This window comes from Saimiri boliviensis, chromosome 4 (assembly GCF_048565385.1).
Source record: "Saimiri boliviensis isolate mSaiBol1 chromosome 4, mSaiBol1.pri, whole genome shotgun sequence".
Taxonomy (NCBI): Eukaryota; Metazoa; Chordata; class Mammalia; order Primates; family Cebidae; genus Saimiri; species Saimiri boliviensis.
The window spans coordinates 130,635,475-130,655,326 of NC_133452.1; the positions used below are offsets into that span (position 1 = coordinate 130,635,475).

Here is a 19,852-nt window from a genome sequence, read left to right on the forward strand (position 1 = left end):
AACAGAATAGCTTTATTGCCCTAAAAATCCTCTGTGCTCTGTGATGGACATTTTCATGATGATCACTAGCTCAGATTCCCTGTGCTTACTGATTCCCAGTCTGCATTTTAAATTATTTTCTCCTTGAACTTTCTTCACCTTCTCCCCAGTGTAAACATGCGTAAACATCTGCTGCATATGATATACCTTGAATAAACACTTATGGGACATAAGGAGGAAATATATCCCTTCTAAGAGAGTTGAAAACAAAAGTCAAGTGTTACAACTTCTCATCCTAAGAGTTCCCTTAGCAATTCAATCTCAGCCTCTCTCATTCTGGAGAAAGATAAATATCCTCCAATTATCATATGAAAAGAAATTCACCCATAGCTCTACATTAGAATCTCCTAAATCATTTAGGGGCTGAGAAAAACAAAAAGTGCTTTGCATATAATAAGATCCATTCTTTTAAATAAATTAATTATAAATAGAACCATAATGTTTTCTTATGTATTTATATACCATGTGTAAGGCATTGACGATATATCAAGATTATTCAAATTCTGTCAATAACTCTGCAAGGTAAGTATGATTACTTCTACATTGTGGATGAGAAAATAAAGCCAGAGTGTTGGATACTTTACCCATTTATAAAGTTTAAAATACTAGCTTCAAAGTACTGACTCCTGGATTTGGATTTAGGGTTCTTTGCACCGAACTATACTATATTAATTAATTAATGTTTTGTCATTTTCCTCCAATTAAAATGTGAACTCACTGATGCGGGTAGCATGTATAGAAATATTCTCATGGATTTCATAGCTGGTTAGAGCCATGAGGTCACTGCTGACTCATTTCCTCTGGGAGAGCTTCTGCTAGGAGGACAAAGCACCCACAGCTGCTGCTACGTTGTCTCAACTGTGTTGTTCTTCCTAGGGACTCTCTCCTAAGCTCACACTTTCCTCAGCCAGGAGGGGTGAGCAGAAAGGGCTGGGGATTTCTGAAGATATTGGCATTGCTTTTTATGGGCATATTTCCTAGAAACATCCTGCAGCCATATTCACTATACTGTCTCCTTCATGCCAGGGTGGCACAGGGAAAGCTACATGGTTCTCTAGCAAAGCCTCACTCGGGAGGTGAGGCAGACTGCGACTGTATTCAGGGCTCCTAGATATGTCTGTGGCCTCTACTCCCATCCCTTTTCCCATTGTCTTTAACCCTATGTGAGGAGTATTTGTTCCTTTTTAGATACCCACATCGTTGTCTTATTCTAATGTTTCTCTGACTCCCATTTCTTTTCCTGCCTAAAGAATTTGTATTCCCTCAAGGTGAGGATGGCAGAGGAAGGCTTCTACTGTCACCATTCTTCACAACATTAAGATTTTGAGAATAAATTTTTACTTCTGGTATTTTTGAGATTCAAATTTCCTTTATCCTAACTTATTTCTCTGTCACACTTTTAAAAGCCACATTGAAATGAGTACAGACTAATGTTTTGGTTTTAAAATTTTTGCTATAACAATTCTGAGCCAAGGGCAGAGTACAGTATCCACTAACTTCATTGTTGCCTGAATTGAGGGTGGGTGGCAGTCCCAAGGATGGGAACACAAGGAAGAAAGAAACATTAACATCAGCTAAGAAATCAGCACATTATCAGGCTTATCAGGCTATACTGTACCTTGGTTGCTTCTGTGCTACTGTACATGAAATATGATCTGGGAAAGGAGATTAAATTGGCTTGAAACATAAGAGTCTCCCAATTCTTATCCATAGTTTGTCAGCCCTAGATGAAAGATGGAAAAATTTGACATAGATCTCATAAAGGGAATTTATTGTTTTCATAGAGATTTTAGATCGAGGTTACTGAGGAATTACGTAGCTGGCTGGCTTACGCCAGGCATCTCTTAGAAGGTAACATTTGAGAAAAGAAAAAAAGAACAGGAGGTCAGGGAAAGAATTCAAAAGGCATTTGTGAGCTCTGAGGAGATACAGCAGCTTAAGTCCCAGAGAAAAGGTGAGAGGAGAACCATTTGAAGGAGAAAAGGGATATGATAAATCAAGCCAGGGAATAGTGGTAGGTCACCTAGCAAATCCATTCTTCTGCTCCTGTAGATGGTGATGCACCTGCAATAGGACAGACATGAGAGTGATGGCTCCAAGGGCGCTCCTGTGTCATGATCATGCCACTTACCAATTCCCCTACTACATTCAACCACATTTGTTTCCACAATCCCTTCCCACTTTCCTTCCCCTCATACTGCGGCTTCAGCTCTAACAAATCTCAATCGTACCTTCCCTTCTAGGATGGGATTCATAAGGGTCCTTGGCGTCTGGAAGCACCAGCTGAACGCAGGCCTCGGATAATGAAGACAGTGCCCACCACAATGCCCACGAGGCCCACAGACAACCCCAGGGCACAGACCACAGTCTCTGTGAGCTCTGACATAGGGGCTGGAATCTCAGGTTCTGTGGAAGTGAAGTTGTTGAGGTCAGAATGCAGAGTGTGCTCATGTGCAGGTGTGTGGGATGGGATGGGGTGGAGGATTGGCTCTGCAGAGACCCAAGGCTCCAGGCTTAGGGAGGAGAGTGAAGTCTATCATTAGAAACCAATGAGTGGCAGGCCTGCTCCCACCCTGTGGAGTGTACTTTCATTTTCAAGAAATCTCTCCTTTCGTTGCTCTATTCTTTCAGAAAAAAAAGAGAGAGAGAGAAAATAATCCCATGAAGTGTGGAAAACAAGTTTCGGGACATAGGAGTAAAAGGCGGGAAATTCTGAACTTGACAGACAAGAAAGCATCAAAAAGTGGTGGAACGCATACTTACCCCAGTGTTTCAGAAGAGGCTCCTCCAGGCCCCAGTGCTCCACCTTGCAGTCATAAATCTCATCAGCAGAAGGGAGGAAGGTGAGGTAACTGATCTTGAAGAAGGAATGATCACTCTTGGAGAGGAAGCTGGTCTCAGAAACACCTTCTGTGACTGACTGCCCATTGCTCAGCCATGTGATGTTGACCACGGGAGGAAAGATGTTGTCCACAAGGCAGATGAGGGTGTTGGGCCGACCCAGCGCCACAGGAGACTTGGAAAACACTGTGACCTCAGGAACCTCTGTGGTGAGGAAACAGCATTGATGTGAAGTGTGAATAGCTCTGCCCTGGGGTTCTGCATTGTGTCCTGGAAGAGCCCTCCTACCAGCATTTCCTCTGCTGCTGGTCAAAGAGGTCTTATTTAACTTCTGCTTGGGAGCAAAATGATACATTGCCTCTGCTTATTCTTGTTCCCTTCTCTCTGTGGGCATGTTCAATAAAGTAGAAGATTGATGAGACCTCTCCTAGAAGGATTTAATGAATGCATAATGGAAAAACCCTTGTATTACATGGGAATATGTGATTTTAGAGAAGGGATATGATAAAATTTCAGCAATTGCCATGAGAAGATCTGGGAACCTCTTGGAAATAATGAAACTTGTTGTGAAGGGCTAGTTTCAGTAAAGAGAGGGAGAATCGTGGACACATACCATTGGAAGCAGAAGTAGAGTTGGACTGTTTAATCAGGATGTCCAAGTTGTGTTTTGCTGCAGCGATGTTTGTCAGTGCACCCTGTGGGTCAAAACTTAAAAATTTGCTGAACATAGGCAACTGCCAGACAGTCTCCTTTCTCCCCAGGTCCACGTAGAACTCCTCATCTCCATCAAATTCGTGGGTGTACTGGCCAGAGGGACCATAAGACTGGTACAAGTTTACACCGTAAGAGGCAACGTGGTCAGCTGGTGAGTGAAGGTGATAAGCAAGAAAGTGGAGAAGAGGGGAAGAAAGACCCTTAATACAAAAATGGTGGAAGAAGCTGACTTTCAAATATTATTGGCTTCATCTTTGTCACAGCCTGTGGACATTCCCAGCCCCTGCTTCCTCCCCTCTTTGTGTTGGTGGTTGTCCAGTTAAAACTGCACTTTTTTTCCCACTATAATGTGTGCTACAAAAGGGCAAACTATCACATGTCCAATTTTTACTATTTCCTGATTGCCTGCCACATCATGTACTTGTGACTAAATAATGTAATTGAACAAAAGAAGGATGAATGAGTTATGGTAGTATTTTGCTTTCTTAGTCAGATATTTGGTTAATTCCCTCTGCTTCCTAAGATTTATCTTTCACTTAATTTTTTCATCAGTTAATAACAAATTGATTATACCTTTCTTTCTCTCAGGATTGGCTCAGTACAGGACACTCTATTTTCTTTTTGTTTTTTTTTTTAAAGAAAAAGCATGCAGGACCATATTAATTAAAACAACTTCTGCTAACAATTGTAGAGTATCAGAAAGAGTATAACAAGAACAGTAATAACATTACAAAAAATATAAGTAAGTAATGCTTCCTTCTAAGATCTCTGTTTTGTTAATAGTAATGGTCCTTGGAGGAGAGCAACTGATTTCTTCTGAAATAAAAATTGGAAGCTCTGCTAATTTATGAATTTCTCTCATTCCCTCCACTTTTTTTTTCCTTTGAAGGAGGTTACCGAATGTCTACAGAGTTCTGAAGCGACACTTATATTCACTTGAGGACTCAGGTAAATTAAGCCCTTTTTCCTCTAATGCTCAGTGTACTTGTCTGAGGCTGCCTGAGCAGAATGGCAGCCATGCAGCATGACTCCAGCCAAATGAGCCTAAGTGGACATTCTTGTCAAGACGTGTAAGCTTTTTCCATTGTATCTTTCCTTCCTTCCCCACCTTCTGAGCCTCTGAAAGTGTCAGACATAGCAGGGGATGTGTAAAACACCAATCAGGCATTGTCTACCATCAAGAAACAAATTGAATAGTGGAAGAGTCAGGTAGGTAAGGGAGCAAATACAGTGTGCTGTGGTGAGTTCTGTGAGGAGGATATCGACAGCCTTACATTCCAACATCCTTCACAAATCTCTGCCAAGCAAACCAAACTACATTGTTTTTTCATGTTCCCTGGTTTTTGCAATGGTCTGTTGTTTTTCTCCCTAAAGTGAAATTATCTTTTAGGACTTCCTGGAGAAATCCTAAAATTTATCCTCGAGGTCTCTGCTTAGTTAACAATTTTGTAGCCAAGTCCTCCCATTAACATGTTTTTGACCACATTATGACCTCTAACTCCTCCATCTCAGCATCTGGCTCTCCAAGTTTGTCTGTTCATCTTCCAGTTCACCTTCTTCCCTGACCAGCATGACTGCCCTGGTTGGTCTTAACAGGCTAGCAACAAAGCCTCCTTATCCTTGCAATAAACCTTGACTCCTTGTTCAAACATGAATATATGTGGAATTCATGCAATCCTTCTTTTCATCTGGTACTTCTCTTGGATGCCAAGTTTTGCTGGAGGACATCACCTTGCTGGCCCAGCAGGAACCAAGTAACTTATACAGTTTCTACCTCTGCTGGGGCCACTGCTTGCTCAGCAATGGCTTTCTACTTTCCTGCACCCCATACTGTTTGCATCACTAGTCTTAGCACCGTCTGCAGGGAAGATAGCATGACTTTTCATCTTTGAATCCTTAAAACTTAGTTCACTGTGTGCTCAAACGTGTGTATTAATTGACAGTTGCTATATTAGAGGGCCGCATAGATTTTGGGGAAGACTGACAGGCACACAGGTAGCAGAACCACACGGAGGCCAGGATCAGTCATGACCAGGGCTGTGTTCTGACTTGCGAGCCCCGAGCACTCTTGCTTTTGTGGGCCCCTTCCTCCATAAAAATATGGAAACTATATTTTATGACTGAATTGGTATAAAGACAATATCATTCAGGCTGAATTAGAAGTTAAAACATTTTCTTAGGCTCTGTAATTTCTTTTTTTTTCTAATGTTAAAAGGAGTAAAACATTCTCTTGTAGCTTTACAGGATGGAGGATTCCCTGCACTGCCCACGCTGTGCCTAATGGATGAGCCGAGCCTGACCAGGGCACTCTGGTGTGAGGTTGAAGAAAGGAAGTTTGGAACAAAGAAGCCAAGTGCTCTGGAGAAGCAGGTAATCAATAGAGCAGCCACAGTAAATAGGCTTGTGGAAGTTTAGATGAGCTTCCTGTTCAATTCCCCTTTTAAGTATTTGATGTTTCAACTTTTGTTTTACAAACCCACAGTCCATGATCATAAAGGAGTAGGGAGTCAGAGACTCCCTGAAAGGGCAAAGGGAGAAAGGAATGCATGAAGAGAGGTGGAAAGAGATGGACGACAAAAGACCAAATAATTAATCTGTGCTTCCTTCCTTCCCCTCCCTCCCTCCCTCCCTGTCTCTCCCTTTCTCTCTCTCCTTCCTTCCTTCCTTCCTCCTTTCTTCCTTTCTTCCTTTCTGTATTTTTTTTCTTTCCTTTCTCTCTTTCTTTTCTCTTTCTGAAACAGGGTCTCTCTCTGTCACCCAGGCTGGAGTGCAGTGGTGCCATAATGGCTCATTGCAGCCTCCACCTCCTAGACTCAAGCAGTCTTTCCACTGCAGCCTTCTGCATAGCTGGAACCAAAAGTATGCAGCACTATGCCTGGCTTATTTTTATTTTTATTTTTGTTTGTAGAGATGAAGTCTTGCTATGTTGCCTAGGCTGGTCTCAAACACCTGGGCTCAAATGATCCTCCTGCCTCGGCCTCCCAAAGTGCTGGGATTACAGGCGTGAGCCACCACGTCTGACCCACTTTTCTTTTTATAGGACTTTATTAGATGAGGTGAAGAACAGGTAATTTGAGTTGATAATTTAAGAATTACATGATTTAATTTACCAAGTTTTTCTATCATAAATTCTCAATTTTAAAATAAAAAGATTCCTTGTTTTGCTAAAGAAAAGAAATGTGAAGCTATAACTATTAGAAATATGTTTAAAAAATGGACATTCATGTTTTCACTGTTTACAAAGCTTGTCTACAGGCCCATTTTATTTGATTATTTGTGAGGTGACATGGACGAGGCAGCTGAGGGTAAGTGAGGACCACGTGGTGAGACGATTGCTGAAGGCATTCAGCCTGCTGGACTCCTCTACCCACTCCCCACCTGTGCCAGTTCCTATGGGGAAATGTGAGCAAGTGTGAGAGAAAGAAAAGAGCATCCTTCTTAATATCTACAGAGTATATAATTAAAGGAACTATTTACTCCAAGTTCTATTACAGGAGACATATGAAAAGCTTCAAAAGTTGTTCAGAGAAATTTGAGAGTGACATTTCACAAACTTTTGGTAATAAAAAATTCTCCACTAATAGAAACCTCACTAATTTTTGAGGCAATCATTATGCAATGACATAGAGACCCCAGGCTATTGTCAATGAATATTATATAAATTGAATAGCATCCTTAGTGAGAATGCCAACAGCATAGATAACAAATAGAGTAAGTTGGGACTCTGGTTTCCTGAAGGGAAAATAGCTATACTTTTTAAATCTCTTAATACTAAAGGGGCCCTTGGGAAATCTCTGCAAATTGTTTTCTCTCTGTTCCTTCAGTTTCCTGTTTTTCAGCTCCAGAAAATATCCCTCACCCATGCACTCACCCACAATGTCTTCACCTCCACAGGGGTTTATCACGGTGGTCAGGACGAGGGCCCCCAGCATCAGAGCTTTGTTTAGAATCATCCTCTTCCCAAGGCAGCCTCAGCAGTTGCTGTTCTAAGTTGTAGAGTAACTGTGAGGACCTCCACACAAGGAGATCTGAAGACACCCAAACCAAACCCTGCCAGATCAGCTTTTGGCCAATTAGAAAAATCCCCGGTGGTGACACCTCAGTTACTAGTTGAGGAGTTTGTATTAACAGCCCTGAAAGAAGATGGGGAAATCCCCTGGTTGTGATGCAGCCTCCACTCAGAGTGGACTTGAGGAAACGTTCTGTGAATAGAGGGAGGACACTAAATTGGAATCTTCTCTGGTGTGTGCGTGTCTGCCAGTGGCAAGAGGGGTGGGCATTTCTGAGCAGCCTCATGGATAGATGAAGTCATTAATTACATGGCATCCTTCAGGATTTTCTGGGTTACAGCCTCCAGGAATTTTTCCGAGTTGATTTCCCTCCCCGGCAGTCCCCATTGCCTCCTCTTTCTCTGACTTCTGTATGTGGGTCAGCTGTTTTTCTTTTTGCTTCCACAGTGCACATGAATTCTCCAAATACTAAGTTGACCCCACCTACCTAGTGATCTCTGCTGATGGTAGAAAAGCAATACCTTTGCCTTTTCTACTTGTATAAATCCAGCTGGGTAAGTTCTTCTCAAGCTCTCAAAAGATTCAGGTGTTTTTGGCCAGGGCAATAAAAAGAGGTTATAATGTCAGATGGTGCTCTGTGCAGTAACTGTAGGAGATTTTATACAGTTTTTCTTTGCGTTGAGTAATCCTTATGTTCTGTGTTTTGGTGCTGTTTGAGTAAGTTTAAAGGAAATTTAGGGAATTGATTACACCTAAAAGCTTTGGCTGGGCCAGAATGGTGGCGCAAGCCTGTAATCCCAGCACTTTGGGAGGCCGAAGCAGGTGATCATGAAGTCAGGAGATTGAGTCCATCCTGGCTAACGTGGAGAAACCCCATCTCTACTAAAAATCCAAAAAAAAAAAAAAAAAAAAAAAAAAACCCAAATCATTGGGTTGTGGTGGCATGAGCCTATAGTCCCAGCTACTCAGGAGGCTTAGGCAGGAGAATTGCTTGAACCTGGGAGACGGAGGTTGCAGTGAGCCAAGATCAAGATCATGCCACTGCACTCCAGCCTGGGTGACAGAGTCAGACTGGTCTCAAAAAAAAAAAAGAAAAAGAAAAAAAAAAAAAAAGAAAAAAAAGAAAAAAAGAAAAAAGCTTGGTTGGCTCAAATATTCTAAGAATTTTTTTTTTTTTAATTTAGAATGTCAAGTCAAAAGTTAAGGGTAGAATAAGAATTGCATTGACTTAGAGAAATGATTTTCTTGTCTTAAACTACCAGATCTTTTAAAATTTGTTATCCTACCACTTGCAAGTTACTAGAGATTGAACTAAAGTTAGTCATTAGAAGGAAATCTGTTCTTTTCTTCAGGTGAATATATTTTCTATATGTGATAGAAACCATGAGCTAATGGAAGTTCTATTTAGAATCACTCTGTCCTTGATAAATGGCCTTCTGAGATTCTCAGCACTATGCTTTACCTCCCAGTGGCAGAGACTGTAAAAAAAAAAAAAAGGTGAAACAAACAAAAAAAATGTTCTGACCCCTGAGAGCTGCCTGGATGCAATTAATAAGGTCTTGGGGTTTCTAGGAGCTAGCCTGGCACTCCCAGATGGTTATGGTTCTCCTGTTGGTGATAAAGGATTTCACAGAACATCAGAATCAGACAGGTTCTCTGTGAGCACGATGGATTGAGATGGAACACCAGAATGCTCAGTCATCATGTCTGAAGCCAGACAAAACATGAATATTGTTCAAACCACAAAAATGACCAGGCACATCTTTCTCAGGAGTGATTGTTACATCTCTACTAATTACATCTGTAGCCTCAGGAGAGTCTTTTGTCCCTCTAGGTAGGATTTATGAAGCTACCCAATCATAGCATTGCCACCCCAACCCTCCACTTTCTGTCAGAATCCAGTTAAAAGCAAAATCCCTCTTTCTTAAATCCTCCCCAAAATCACCTAAAACAAGCACGAAACTTAGAATTGATTAGTGGTCAATTTTAGGTGTCAGCTAGACTGTGATCCCCAGTTATTCAATCAAACACTCAGAATCTAGATGTTGCTGTGAAGATATTTTGTAGATGTCATTGAAGTTCATAATCAATTGATGTTAAGAATGTATCCTAGAAAAACTGGGTGAGCCTAATCTAAGCTGTTGAAAAGCCTTAAGAGCAGAGCTGGAATTTCTCTGAGGAAACAGAAATTCCCCTCTGAACGGCATGTCAGCCTGTGCTGAGAGCGCCAGCCTGCCCTCCTGACAGCCACCTCCCAGTGGATCTTGGACTTGCCTAACCCACCCCCACAGTTACAACAATTAATTCCTTGCATCATTCTCTTAATATATGTATTCTCCTGGTTCTATTTCTTTGGTTCCAACAGTCTCTTACTCAAGGGCTGCACTATCCCCATGGTGAGTTTTATCCATCATTGCAATAAAAAATAAAGCCAAGTTGTTCATTCAAGGGTATGCTCCTTCCAGTCTTTGGCTGGAGGCATTGATGGTAACTCCTTAGGTAGTTGTGAGGAATGTACAGACACTGCACTCAGAATGAAAAATTTCTAGGACTCTTTACATATACTTTTCATATTTTAATATCCTTTTCATTTTCCATGGAGGACATTAAAGCCCAGAGAATTGAAGGCCTTTTTCCAGGGTCACACAGCTGCTAAGTAGTACAGAAGCAATGCTGTGGGGCAAGCCTTGGGTCCTTGTGAGGAGTGATGGTGAGGATCTCCTTCTGTGTGGATTCAGAATCCAGTGCCTTAACATGACATGATTAGGAGAGATATTTGACCCTATAGGTGGCTTTACTCTTTCTAGCTCCTGCCATTGTGAATGAAGAGGGTTTTTGAGGTCCCTTTTGAGATGTGCTCCCTTACCACTCAATATCCTTCTTGCTGTGTAGTGAATAGCATGTTTTTATCTTTTTTCCTGTATCCAGACTTACCTGCTTTGTATCTCATGGAAATTCCTTAGGATTTTGGCAAATGAACAAAATGTTTTGGGATGGTACTCCAGAATTTCACCTATTAACATTATAGTTTAAATTACTAAACTCCGGTTAAGAAGTTAGGGTGTTAAATGTGGGATTAGGATTGTATCTTGGATGGGAAGTCGAGGGTGCTGTTTCAGATCTCATGTCCTGTGGGGTGAAGGGAAAGTCCAAGCAAGGCAAAGTCACTGAGCCCTTTCTATCTTTGACCTGGTTTCTCTCTCTCCTCTTCCTGCTTCATCCAGCCATAACACAGTGGACCTTTTCCCAGTTGCTTCTGTCTTCAGGTCATAATTTCAATGTAAGGTAAAATAATAAGTAAATGAAACTCAGAAGAACAGTATACCATTTTAACAAAAGCAAATCTGTTACCTTTTCTAGTAGAAAGAGAAATGATCCTCTTCATAAATTAATAGCGGGAATAAAATTTGGAGTTCAAAATAGTACTTTGTCCAATAACTTTCTTAGAAAGCACTTATTGACATGCCATTGATTCATAACTAAAATAGCAAAGGGATGTGCCATTATAATTAACCTTGTTAAGAGCCCTCTAAGAAATTAGGTAGGATTTATGATAGTTCTAATCAACAGTTATAATATTCTCTAAGACTCTGTGCATTTTCAAATTATTTTAGTCTCACTTTACGCACCAGTGAAGTTTTACTCTGAAGGCCACGACTTCTATCTTGCAGTAGTTAAAGGTGATTCACAGCAATAACAGAGTCTAGGGTAGCAAGGAAAAAAAATATAGATTTTGTAATAAGATAAACATGGATTCCATGCTGCTTTTTATTTTATCAGCTGCATCACCTTGGCCACCCACTCAAAATACCCAAGGTATTTTTTTATTTTCTGTGAAACAGAAGAAAAATTATTAGATGATGGCTAATATAGTAAAATGAAACGATAGGGGAGTACAAATTATAAAGTTAAATATAGTCCAGTGTCTGACACATAGCAACTGTTCCTGAGTGGAAGCTGCTATATAAAGACAAGTATTAATAATGGTAATGATAATAACATCATGCCTTGGGCTGGGAAAGCCTATCAATTTTTCCTCATTCATTTAACCTTCTCCCTGTGGCATTCCAGGCACGTGGGAGCCTGTGAGTCACAGAAGCACTAAGACCTTGTTGAAAAACAGAATTTCTTTGAAGACTGTTATCTATCAGATTTTTCTATGTAACAAAGTACTCCAAAACTTCATGACTTCAAATAATGTTTTAGTGTCTCCTCATGATTCTGTAAGACAGCGAAGTGTGCTAGACCCACCTCGGAGCTCTTTACGTGCTGGGCAGGTTCAGCTTTTCTCGGGTGGGTTCCCTCACATCTGTGTAGCATCAATAGGTTTGGCAGGGATAGGGGGCCTCTGTTCATCCATGTGAGCTCGTTATTCGGCAGGCTGGCTGAGGCTTATCATTGGAAAGCTCCCCTGTGCAAGATAGAAATAGCCGGTGTCTTAAGCTGAAACTTAAAACTCACAACCCTTCCACATTTTATTATTCAAAGCAAGTCATAGTACTACCTCACATCAAGAGGTGGGTTAATAGATTGCATTTCTTGACAGAATGGACTACAAAGAATTTGTAGCTATTTTTGCAACTTATCACAAATATCCTCTGACTTTTGGCAATATGTAAATGAATTTGGTGTGTGAGCGTTGGAGAACCCCCATATTTGAAATAAATGCCACCCACTCACTTACGAGTCAAGATCTTATCTTTACTAATCTGCATTGAAAACACAGTGAAGCTTTCTCAAGGGAGACTTGAACTAAGAACTGTTGAATTCCAATATAAATAAGGTGCTATGATTTATTCATATAAAAAATTTATGGAGTTTTTTGGGTGAAAATGCAGAAACGTGGAGAATTCTCAGTAATCTTTTATGATTGCTAAGCTCACATTCTGACACAAAGTCCTGTATGCTGATATCCAGTGAAATGGTCTCTCACAATAATAAAATTAATGAAGCAGAGGAAACTTATGAAAACAATTGTTTATTTAATATCATTTCCACCAATTATTTGTCAACAATAACTCCTATGTGTATGAACTAGTTGTATTAAATAATTCACTTGAATAAACTGTACAATAAAAATAATATGAGGAAAGATTGTTTTGTAATGACCTTCTACTGAAAAACATGCAAAATTAACTCCGTGTCCAAATCTACCTTCTCCATGGCTCCAGAGTACTCTACAGCTAAACAGAATGGGTCATTTTATAAAGACTTTGTGGAGACTATGGTATGTAATCAGTAAATACTTGTTGACTTGAACAGAAATTCTTAATCATCTGAATCAGTTTATAGAACTGTCTGGAGACTGATATTCCTCATGTCCAGTAGTGATTGATTCTTTTCCCAGGAACTCCTCAGTCCTTATGTACATATTGTAAACATCCTTTGTATAGATCTTTTTATTTACTTATTTATTTTTAGAGATGGACTCTCACTGTGTTGCTCAGGCTAACCTCAAACTCCCAGGCCTACGTGATCTCCCCACCTTAGTCTTCCAAGTAGGTGGGACTACAGGGGCACACGACCCACCCAGCTATGCAGATACCTTTCCTTAGCATTAGTCATTGAACAAATGACAAATGATTTTTAATAAAAACTTTAAAAACAGTGCTGCCCAAAGCAATTTATAGATTCAATGCTATTCCCATTAAAAACTACCATTGAGATTCTTCACAGAACTAGAGAGAGCCTGTATAGCCAAGGTAATCCTAAGCAAAAAGAACAAACCTGGAGACATCATGCTACCTGACTTCAAAGTATACTACAAGGCTACAGTAACCAGAACAGCATGGTACTGGTAGAGGAACAGACACATAAACCAACGGAGCAAAATAGAGACCACAGAAATAAGACCACACACCTACAACTGTCTGATCGTCAACAAGCCTGACAAAAGCAAGCAATGGGAAAAGGATTTCCTATTCAATAAATGCTGTTGGGATAACTGGCTAGCCATATGCAGAAGGTTGAAACTGGAACCCTTCCTAACACCACATACAAAAATTAATGTAAAGAGATTAAATGTTTAACTTAGCTAGATTAAAGCCTTAAATGTAAAACCCAAAACTATAGAATCCTGGAAGACAACTTAGGCAACACTATTCAGGTCATAGGCAGGGGCAATGATTTCATGATGAAGATGCCAAAAGTAACTGCAACAAAAGCAAAAGTTGATAAATGGGATCGAATTAAACTAAAGAGCTTCTACACAGTGAAAGAAACTATCAGCAGAGTGAACAGACAACATATGGAATGGGAGAAAAATTTTGTAAACTATGCATCCAATAAAAGTCAAATATCCAGCATCTATACGAAACTTAAGCAAATATACAAGAAAAAAAAACTCCATTAAAAAGTGGGCAAAGGGCATGAGTGGATACTTCTCAAAAGAAGACAACAATCTTATGAAAAACAGCTCCACATCACTGATTATTAGAGAAATGCAATCAAGACCACAGTGAGATACCATCTCACACCAGTCATAATGGCTATTACTAAAAAGTCAAAAAATAACAGATGCTAGTGAGATTGTGGAGAAAAAGGAACGTTTATACACTGTTGGTGGGAGTATAAATTAGTTCAACCATTGTGGAAGACAGTGTGACAATATCTCAGACCCAAAGCCAGGCATACCATTTGACCCAGCAATCCCATTACTGGCTATATACCCAAAGGAATATAAATCATTATATTATAAAGACACATGCTCATTGCAGCACTATTTACAATAGCAAAGACATGGAATCAATCTAAATACCCATCAGTGATAGACTGAATAAAGAAAATGTTGTACATATACACCATGGAATATAGTGCAGCCATAAAAAAGAATGAGATTATGTTCTTTGCAGGACATGGATGGAGCTGGAGACCATTTCCTTAGCAGGCTAATGCGGGAACAGGTAACCAAATACTGCATGTTCTCACTTATTAGCGGGAGTGAAATTATGATAACACATGGACACATAGAGAGGAACCACACACACACCAGGACCTATTGAAGAGTGGAGGGCTGGAGACGGGAGAGGATCAAAAAATTACTGTTGGGTACTAGGCTTAATACCTGGGTGGTGAAATCTGTAAAACAAATTCCTATGACACATGTTTACCTATGTAACAGACCCGAATATGTACCCCTGAACTTAAAAATTTAAAAAATGCTCTAAAATGAAGTTTCTCAACCTGAGAACTATTAATATTTTGATCCGGTTTATAATTTTTTTTGTAGGAGGCTGTCATGTGTGTTGTAGGACTTTCAATAGCACCCCTTGCCTCTACCCAATATGTGCCAGTAACACCCTACCCAGTAGTGACAACAAAAACTATCTATAGATATTGTCAAATGTCACTTGGGGAGAAAATTGCCCCCATTTAAGAATCATTGTTTTATAAGGTAACAGACTCTAAAATAGTAGCAATGTATTGTGTGTTTATGGATATGAAAAAATTATATGACAACAATTGCATGATGATTAAGAGAGAAATTTGGAGTATACTAATCTAAGGTAGATTTGAAGATAGATTATACATATCTGTAAAATTCTAGGACAACAACTAATCCAAAACAAAGCAAAAAATGATTTTAAAAATAAATATTTAATTAATAGAAATATCTAGCAAAAATCATTCAATCATATTAATGAGTATATTAAGTATAACTGGTCCAGACAGACCAATTAAATGATAGAGAAGATCAGGTTGAATAAAAATGGCATGTTGAACTATAACCTATCAGCAACCCATTTTAAACATAAAGATGTACTTTCATCAAAAGTAAGAAGTAAAACATATATCATGCAAAAGAAATCAGAAGAAAGTCAGAATGATTACATCAATACTACACAAGGTGGAAATTGGAGTGAAAAATATTAATAGGGATAAAGACAGGCATCACTTAATGATGAAGGGTTTTTTTATACAAAGAGACATAACAATCTTAAGTGCATTTGTAGCTAACAACAGAGCTTTAAAATACATGAGACAAAGCTGATATAAATGTTAGGAGAAATAGAAAAATCCAAAATTATCAGTAGACCTTTTATACTCATTTCTCAGTATTTCATAGAAAAATTAAGCAGAAAGTCAGTAAGGATATAGAATAACTGAACAATGCTATCAACTAACTTGACTAAGTCACATTTACAGAACACTCCACCAAACAACAGGAAAATGCATAATTCAAAATTGTATTAGTTCTATCTACACTATTTCTCTCTGTGAATATCATGTTCTTCTCCACTTATTTTCTCTTGTGTCAAAAAATTTTTATAACATTTTCTCTGATGATTATTTTTCTAGTTAAATACTTTTTATATTATTTTGCTCTTGTTAATGGACACCTTTTTCCTTCCTCCATCACTAAATATTTTTTCTTACAGTCTTCATGGCTTAGTCTGCCAGAGACAAATGATGCTGCCTCCCACTGGGTTCTAATTTGCTGAAGAGGAAAGTATCCAATGCCTTATTTTGGTTTCACTTAAATCCAGCTTCTGCAAGGGCTGATTGTCACCAAAACCTGATTAGAAGGGAGTGAGATTGTGGAGACTGGGGATTGGGTTGAGGAATTGTAAATAACGCATGCTGCATGGGTGTCTTTTCAGCACTTTCTGTTTCTCTGTCTGAAAATCTACAAAATAACCAGAGAAATGAAGGGTTCAACATTCAGATTAAAGAACAGGCATTACCCTGTGTTTTGTGCTTTCGGTCACTATCAAGTGACTTAAACCAAGGGCGCCTCATGCCCACAGGTCTGTAGGGAAAGAGTAACTGTAAATAGCAGCATCTGAATGTGTTTGCACTTGTGAAAAAGTAGAGGATGCTTCATTTCTTTATGTCCATGCAGTCTCCAGTGAGTTTCAGGATGCGCCAGTTGAATCTTATGGTTTAGGGACTGTTTACTAAGTTCATAATGAACCTCCAAATCAACTATGAGTTTGACTTACTGGTATGAACCTGATGTTTATAGTTTAAAGTCAGCCAAAATTTCCAGGTTGTGTAAATTGTGGGAAAAAATCAGAATTAAAGTGAAGAGATGGGCCTGGTTGTTTCCCCAGATGTGTGAGAATAGGTTAATTTCCTGGAGGTAGTTAAAATAAAACTTAAAGGACAAATTGCCTGTTCCTCTCATATTCCTTCCCTCCTCCTTATTCCCACCCAATATGAAGAAAGTCAGGCTTCTTTTTGCTTTTGACTCTGAATGAAACTTTCTCTTCAGATGTACTGGATGTTTATCAGCCAGGCTGGTGAGAAAATGGAGACAGATTGCCACGTCATGATGGTGATAATAATAATTGATAGTAATGATGATAATAGTGCCTGATAGGTATTCACTACTTACCACATGCCAGATGTTCTTCTAATTGCTTTTACCATACTCATATTAACCGACAATTTTTAGAATGATACCATTAAGTAGGTATATTATTACATCTCCCTCCCTCATTTTACCAGTTAGGAAATTGTAGCATGGAGGAGTTGGATACTTGACTAAAGCTACACTACTAGTAAAAAACAGAGCTGGAATTTCAGAGTGACTCACTAGAGAGAGGGCAATTGTGCTACACTGTAGCCTAGAAGGGAATTTATGCCACAATTCCTACCACAGGCAAGGACCATCTGTCAAGCCACAACTTAATTCTTCTAAAGAAGTAATTGCATATGGATCTGGCCACGTATACATCCAACTGTGCTCATCTAGATGTGTTTCTCCAGGGCAAGCCCTGAGGTATACATTTGCATTAATGTAGCTGATTAAGCCCTCCTCTGTAGATGCCTTAGGGATAGAAACGGGCCCTTCCTCTTCTCTTTGTTTCTCATACCTGACTATGGCTCTGCACCTGCAGGGGATTGGTTCCAGGACCCCAGCTGATACCAAAATCTGTGGATGCTCAGTCTCTTATACAAAATGGTGTGATAACCCATATCTACGGGTTTAAATCCATGGTAGGTTGACTCCACAGATGTGGAAACTGTGGATAGAGAAAGTCGACTGTATTTGATTCATGCACAGATAAACACTCTTGGTCAGGTCCAGGATAATTCATCTACAAGTGATTTAAAGAGTTATTAATGCACTTCGAAGTCTTCATAGTCAGCTGAAGACTCTGAAATTTTATTGTCAGACTTACTTGGAAACTTACAGGTTCAAACATGTTATGGCTAATAAAACTTTACAGCTTCATCAAAACCCAAAGAGATGTTCCTGAGCTTAGACCAGGCTACATGGCACCAAAGAGTCAGGCTTGCTCCCAACTCCAGAAGGAAGACCAGAAATTTCCAATCTGGGAGGATCCCACACAAAAGTTGCTGTAAAACTACAGACTGGAAATTTTTTCTGAAATTTTCCTTTTTTGGGGAAAAGAATGTGAACCTCCCCAGTGCTCTTCTATCTCTGCTCACCTGAGTACCACGGGGTTCGTGGGTTTCAAGTTTCAGACATCAGATTTAGGGATGATTCACATCTTTCCTCTTCTGTTTTGTGTGGTATGGTGAGGTCATTGTTTTACTTCCATGAGGACAGTGGATAAAAAGGAATGCTTTAGAGGGAAAGGAGAAGTGGAGATGGGTAAAGTTATGGAAAAGGATAGAAAAGTGGACCTGGGAGCTCAACTGAGAACAGAAACTCTGTGGCTGTGATCCCAGGGGACCATGAAGACCTGCAGGAGAGGAGAAGAGACACCACAGGGACAGTGTGGGCAGGCAGCTTCTGAAATCCTACACAACGCTCCACGTTAAAACGTTCCACACAAACTTCCCTGAGCAGAGATTTTTTTCAAGGCCACTCACCTTAGATGTGCAGGCCCTATTAAGACTGTTGGGAGGAGAAAAACTTAATAGTTCTTCTGTCATCTAACTCTAGTCCTCTGAGTGTCACTAAGATCCTTCCTGATTTTATAAATATAAATATCACATCAGTATAAATTTACAGAATTGTAATTTTAGTCTTTGCAGTTTTTTTTTTGCTTAATCTGTGGATAATTTCCCACAGATTAGACAATTTTCTATATCACTGAACAGTCTCATAAAATCTTATCTTTAGTGGCTGTAAAAACATCACCATACACTTGAAATAGTATTTATTTAAACATTGTTTTAAAACTTGGGAACATTTAAGGAGATTAATTGAAAGATTATGTGGAGAATAGTTAACCCCACCTCTCTTCCACTCTGACCTCCGCCACATAGGTGGCTGGCATCTATCCCTCAAGCAAAATACATGAAGTTTCCTCTCAGAAGAAATTGAATGGGCTCAGAGAAAGTAATTCCACATCATGGCCCTCGTGGTACCCCCATGAAGGAATCAGACCCTGAAACATTAGCCCCAAATTCCTACCAAATTTCATCTGATTTCTTTGAACTCATAATCATTTTTTTATTTTTTCTTTTTTTTTTGAGACAGAATCTCACTCTGTTGCCAGGCAGGAGTGCAATGGCACAATCTCAGCTCACTGCAACCTCCGACTCCCTGGTTCAAGCAATTCTCCTGCCTCAGCCTCCCAAGTAACTGGAATTACAGAGATGCGCCACCACGCCCAGCTACTTTTTTTTTTTTTTTTTGTATTTCTAGTAGAAACAGGGTTTCACCGTGTTGGCCAGGATGGTCTCGATCTCCTGACCTTGTGAGCTGCCCACTACAGCCTTCCAAAGTGGTGGGATTACAGAGTGAGCCACTGTGCCTGGCCTGTCATGACCATTTTTAAATCACTCTTACATGTAAAATAATATGAAGAAACAGAAAACATTTTAAGAGAATAGTCAGGATATACAAAAAGAAAAAACTCAGATAAAACAGATAGATTGGAAATTCAAGACAGCTTTAAATATATACATAAAACAAAATTTTAATTATTATTTTCACAAACATTGAAGAAGGCAGTCCTGTTGTAAAACAAATCAAATTGCTATTAATCTTTTCTCCATAGGTAAAATAACAAAGAAAATTAACAATATTGCCATAATATTTATGAGCCATCTTTTTCCAAATGACCCAAACACACATAAATAAAGATAAAGCATTTGCTATGCAAGGAAGCCCAGCTTCAAAACAAGCCACAGTCCCTACCCACCATGCAGAATGCTGGGCCTGAGCTCTGTCTGCATAGATTGATGGACAAATCACCACCCTAGATGCAAACAAGGCCTGTCTAAAATCAGACTGTGGTTGCTGATGGGGAGGAAGGAATGGAGAGTGACTGCTGCATGGGTACAAGGTCTCCTTTGGAGATGATGAAAATGCTTTGGAGCTGCAT

General features: G+C 39.6%; 1 protein-coding gene across 2 annotated transcripts; it reads right to left on the bottom strand.

The window, feature by feature from the left end:
- Positions 1-1,789: 1,789 nt before the first annotated feature.
- On the bottom strand, positions 1,790-7,630 carry LOC101054478 (HLA class II histocompatibility antigen, DQ alpha 2 chain). 2 transcript variants are annotated; one of them, XM_003926403.4, is made up of 5 exons: positions 7,466-7,629; positions 3,494-3,742; positions 2,803-3,084; positions 2,271-2,445; positions 1,790-2,103 (listed from the first exon to the last, which is right to left on the bottom strand). In XM_003926403.4, the coding sequence occupies exons 1-4, from the start codon at positions 7,545-7,547 to the stop codon at positions 2,291-2,293; spliced, it is 768 nt and encodes a 255-aa protein (XP_003926452.1). In that variant the 5' UTR covers positions 7,548-7,629; the 3' UTR covers positions 1,790-2,103; positions 2,271-2,290. The 2 variants fall into 2 exon arrangements, with proteins under 2 accessions (XP_003926452.1, XP_010335473.1); XM_010337171.3 differs by lacking the exon at positions 2,271-2,445 and having other exon boundaries at positions 1,973-2,103; positions 7,466-7,630.
- Positions 7,631-19,852: the final 12,222 nt, after the last annotated feature.

Excerpts from the sequence above, each read along its gene's own strand:
- LOC101054478 (XM_003926403.4), bottom strand. The coding sequence starts at position 7,547 with ATGATTCTAAACAAAGCTCTGATGCTGGGGGCCCTCGTCCTGACCACC. Across the intron at positions 3,743-7,465 it reads TGGAGGTGAAGACATTGTGG|CTGACCACGTTGCCTCTTAC; the intron begins GTGAGTGCATGG and ends TTCACTCACCAG. Across the intron at positions 3,085-3,493 it reads CTCTACTTCTGCTTCCAATG|AGGTTCCTGAGGTCACAGTG; the intron begins GTATGTGTCCAC and ends TCCTCACCACAG.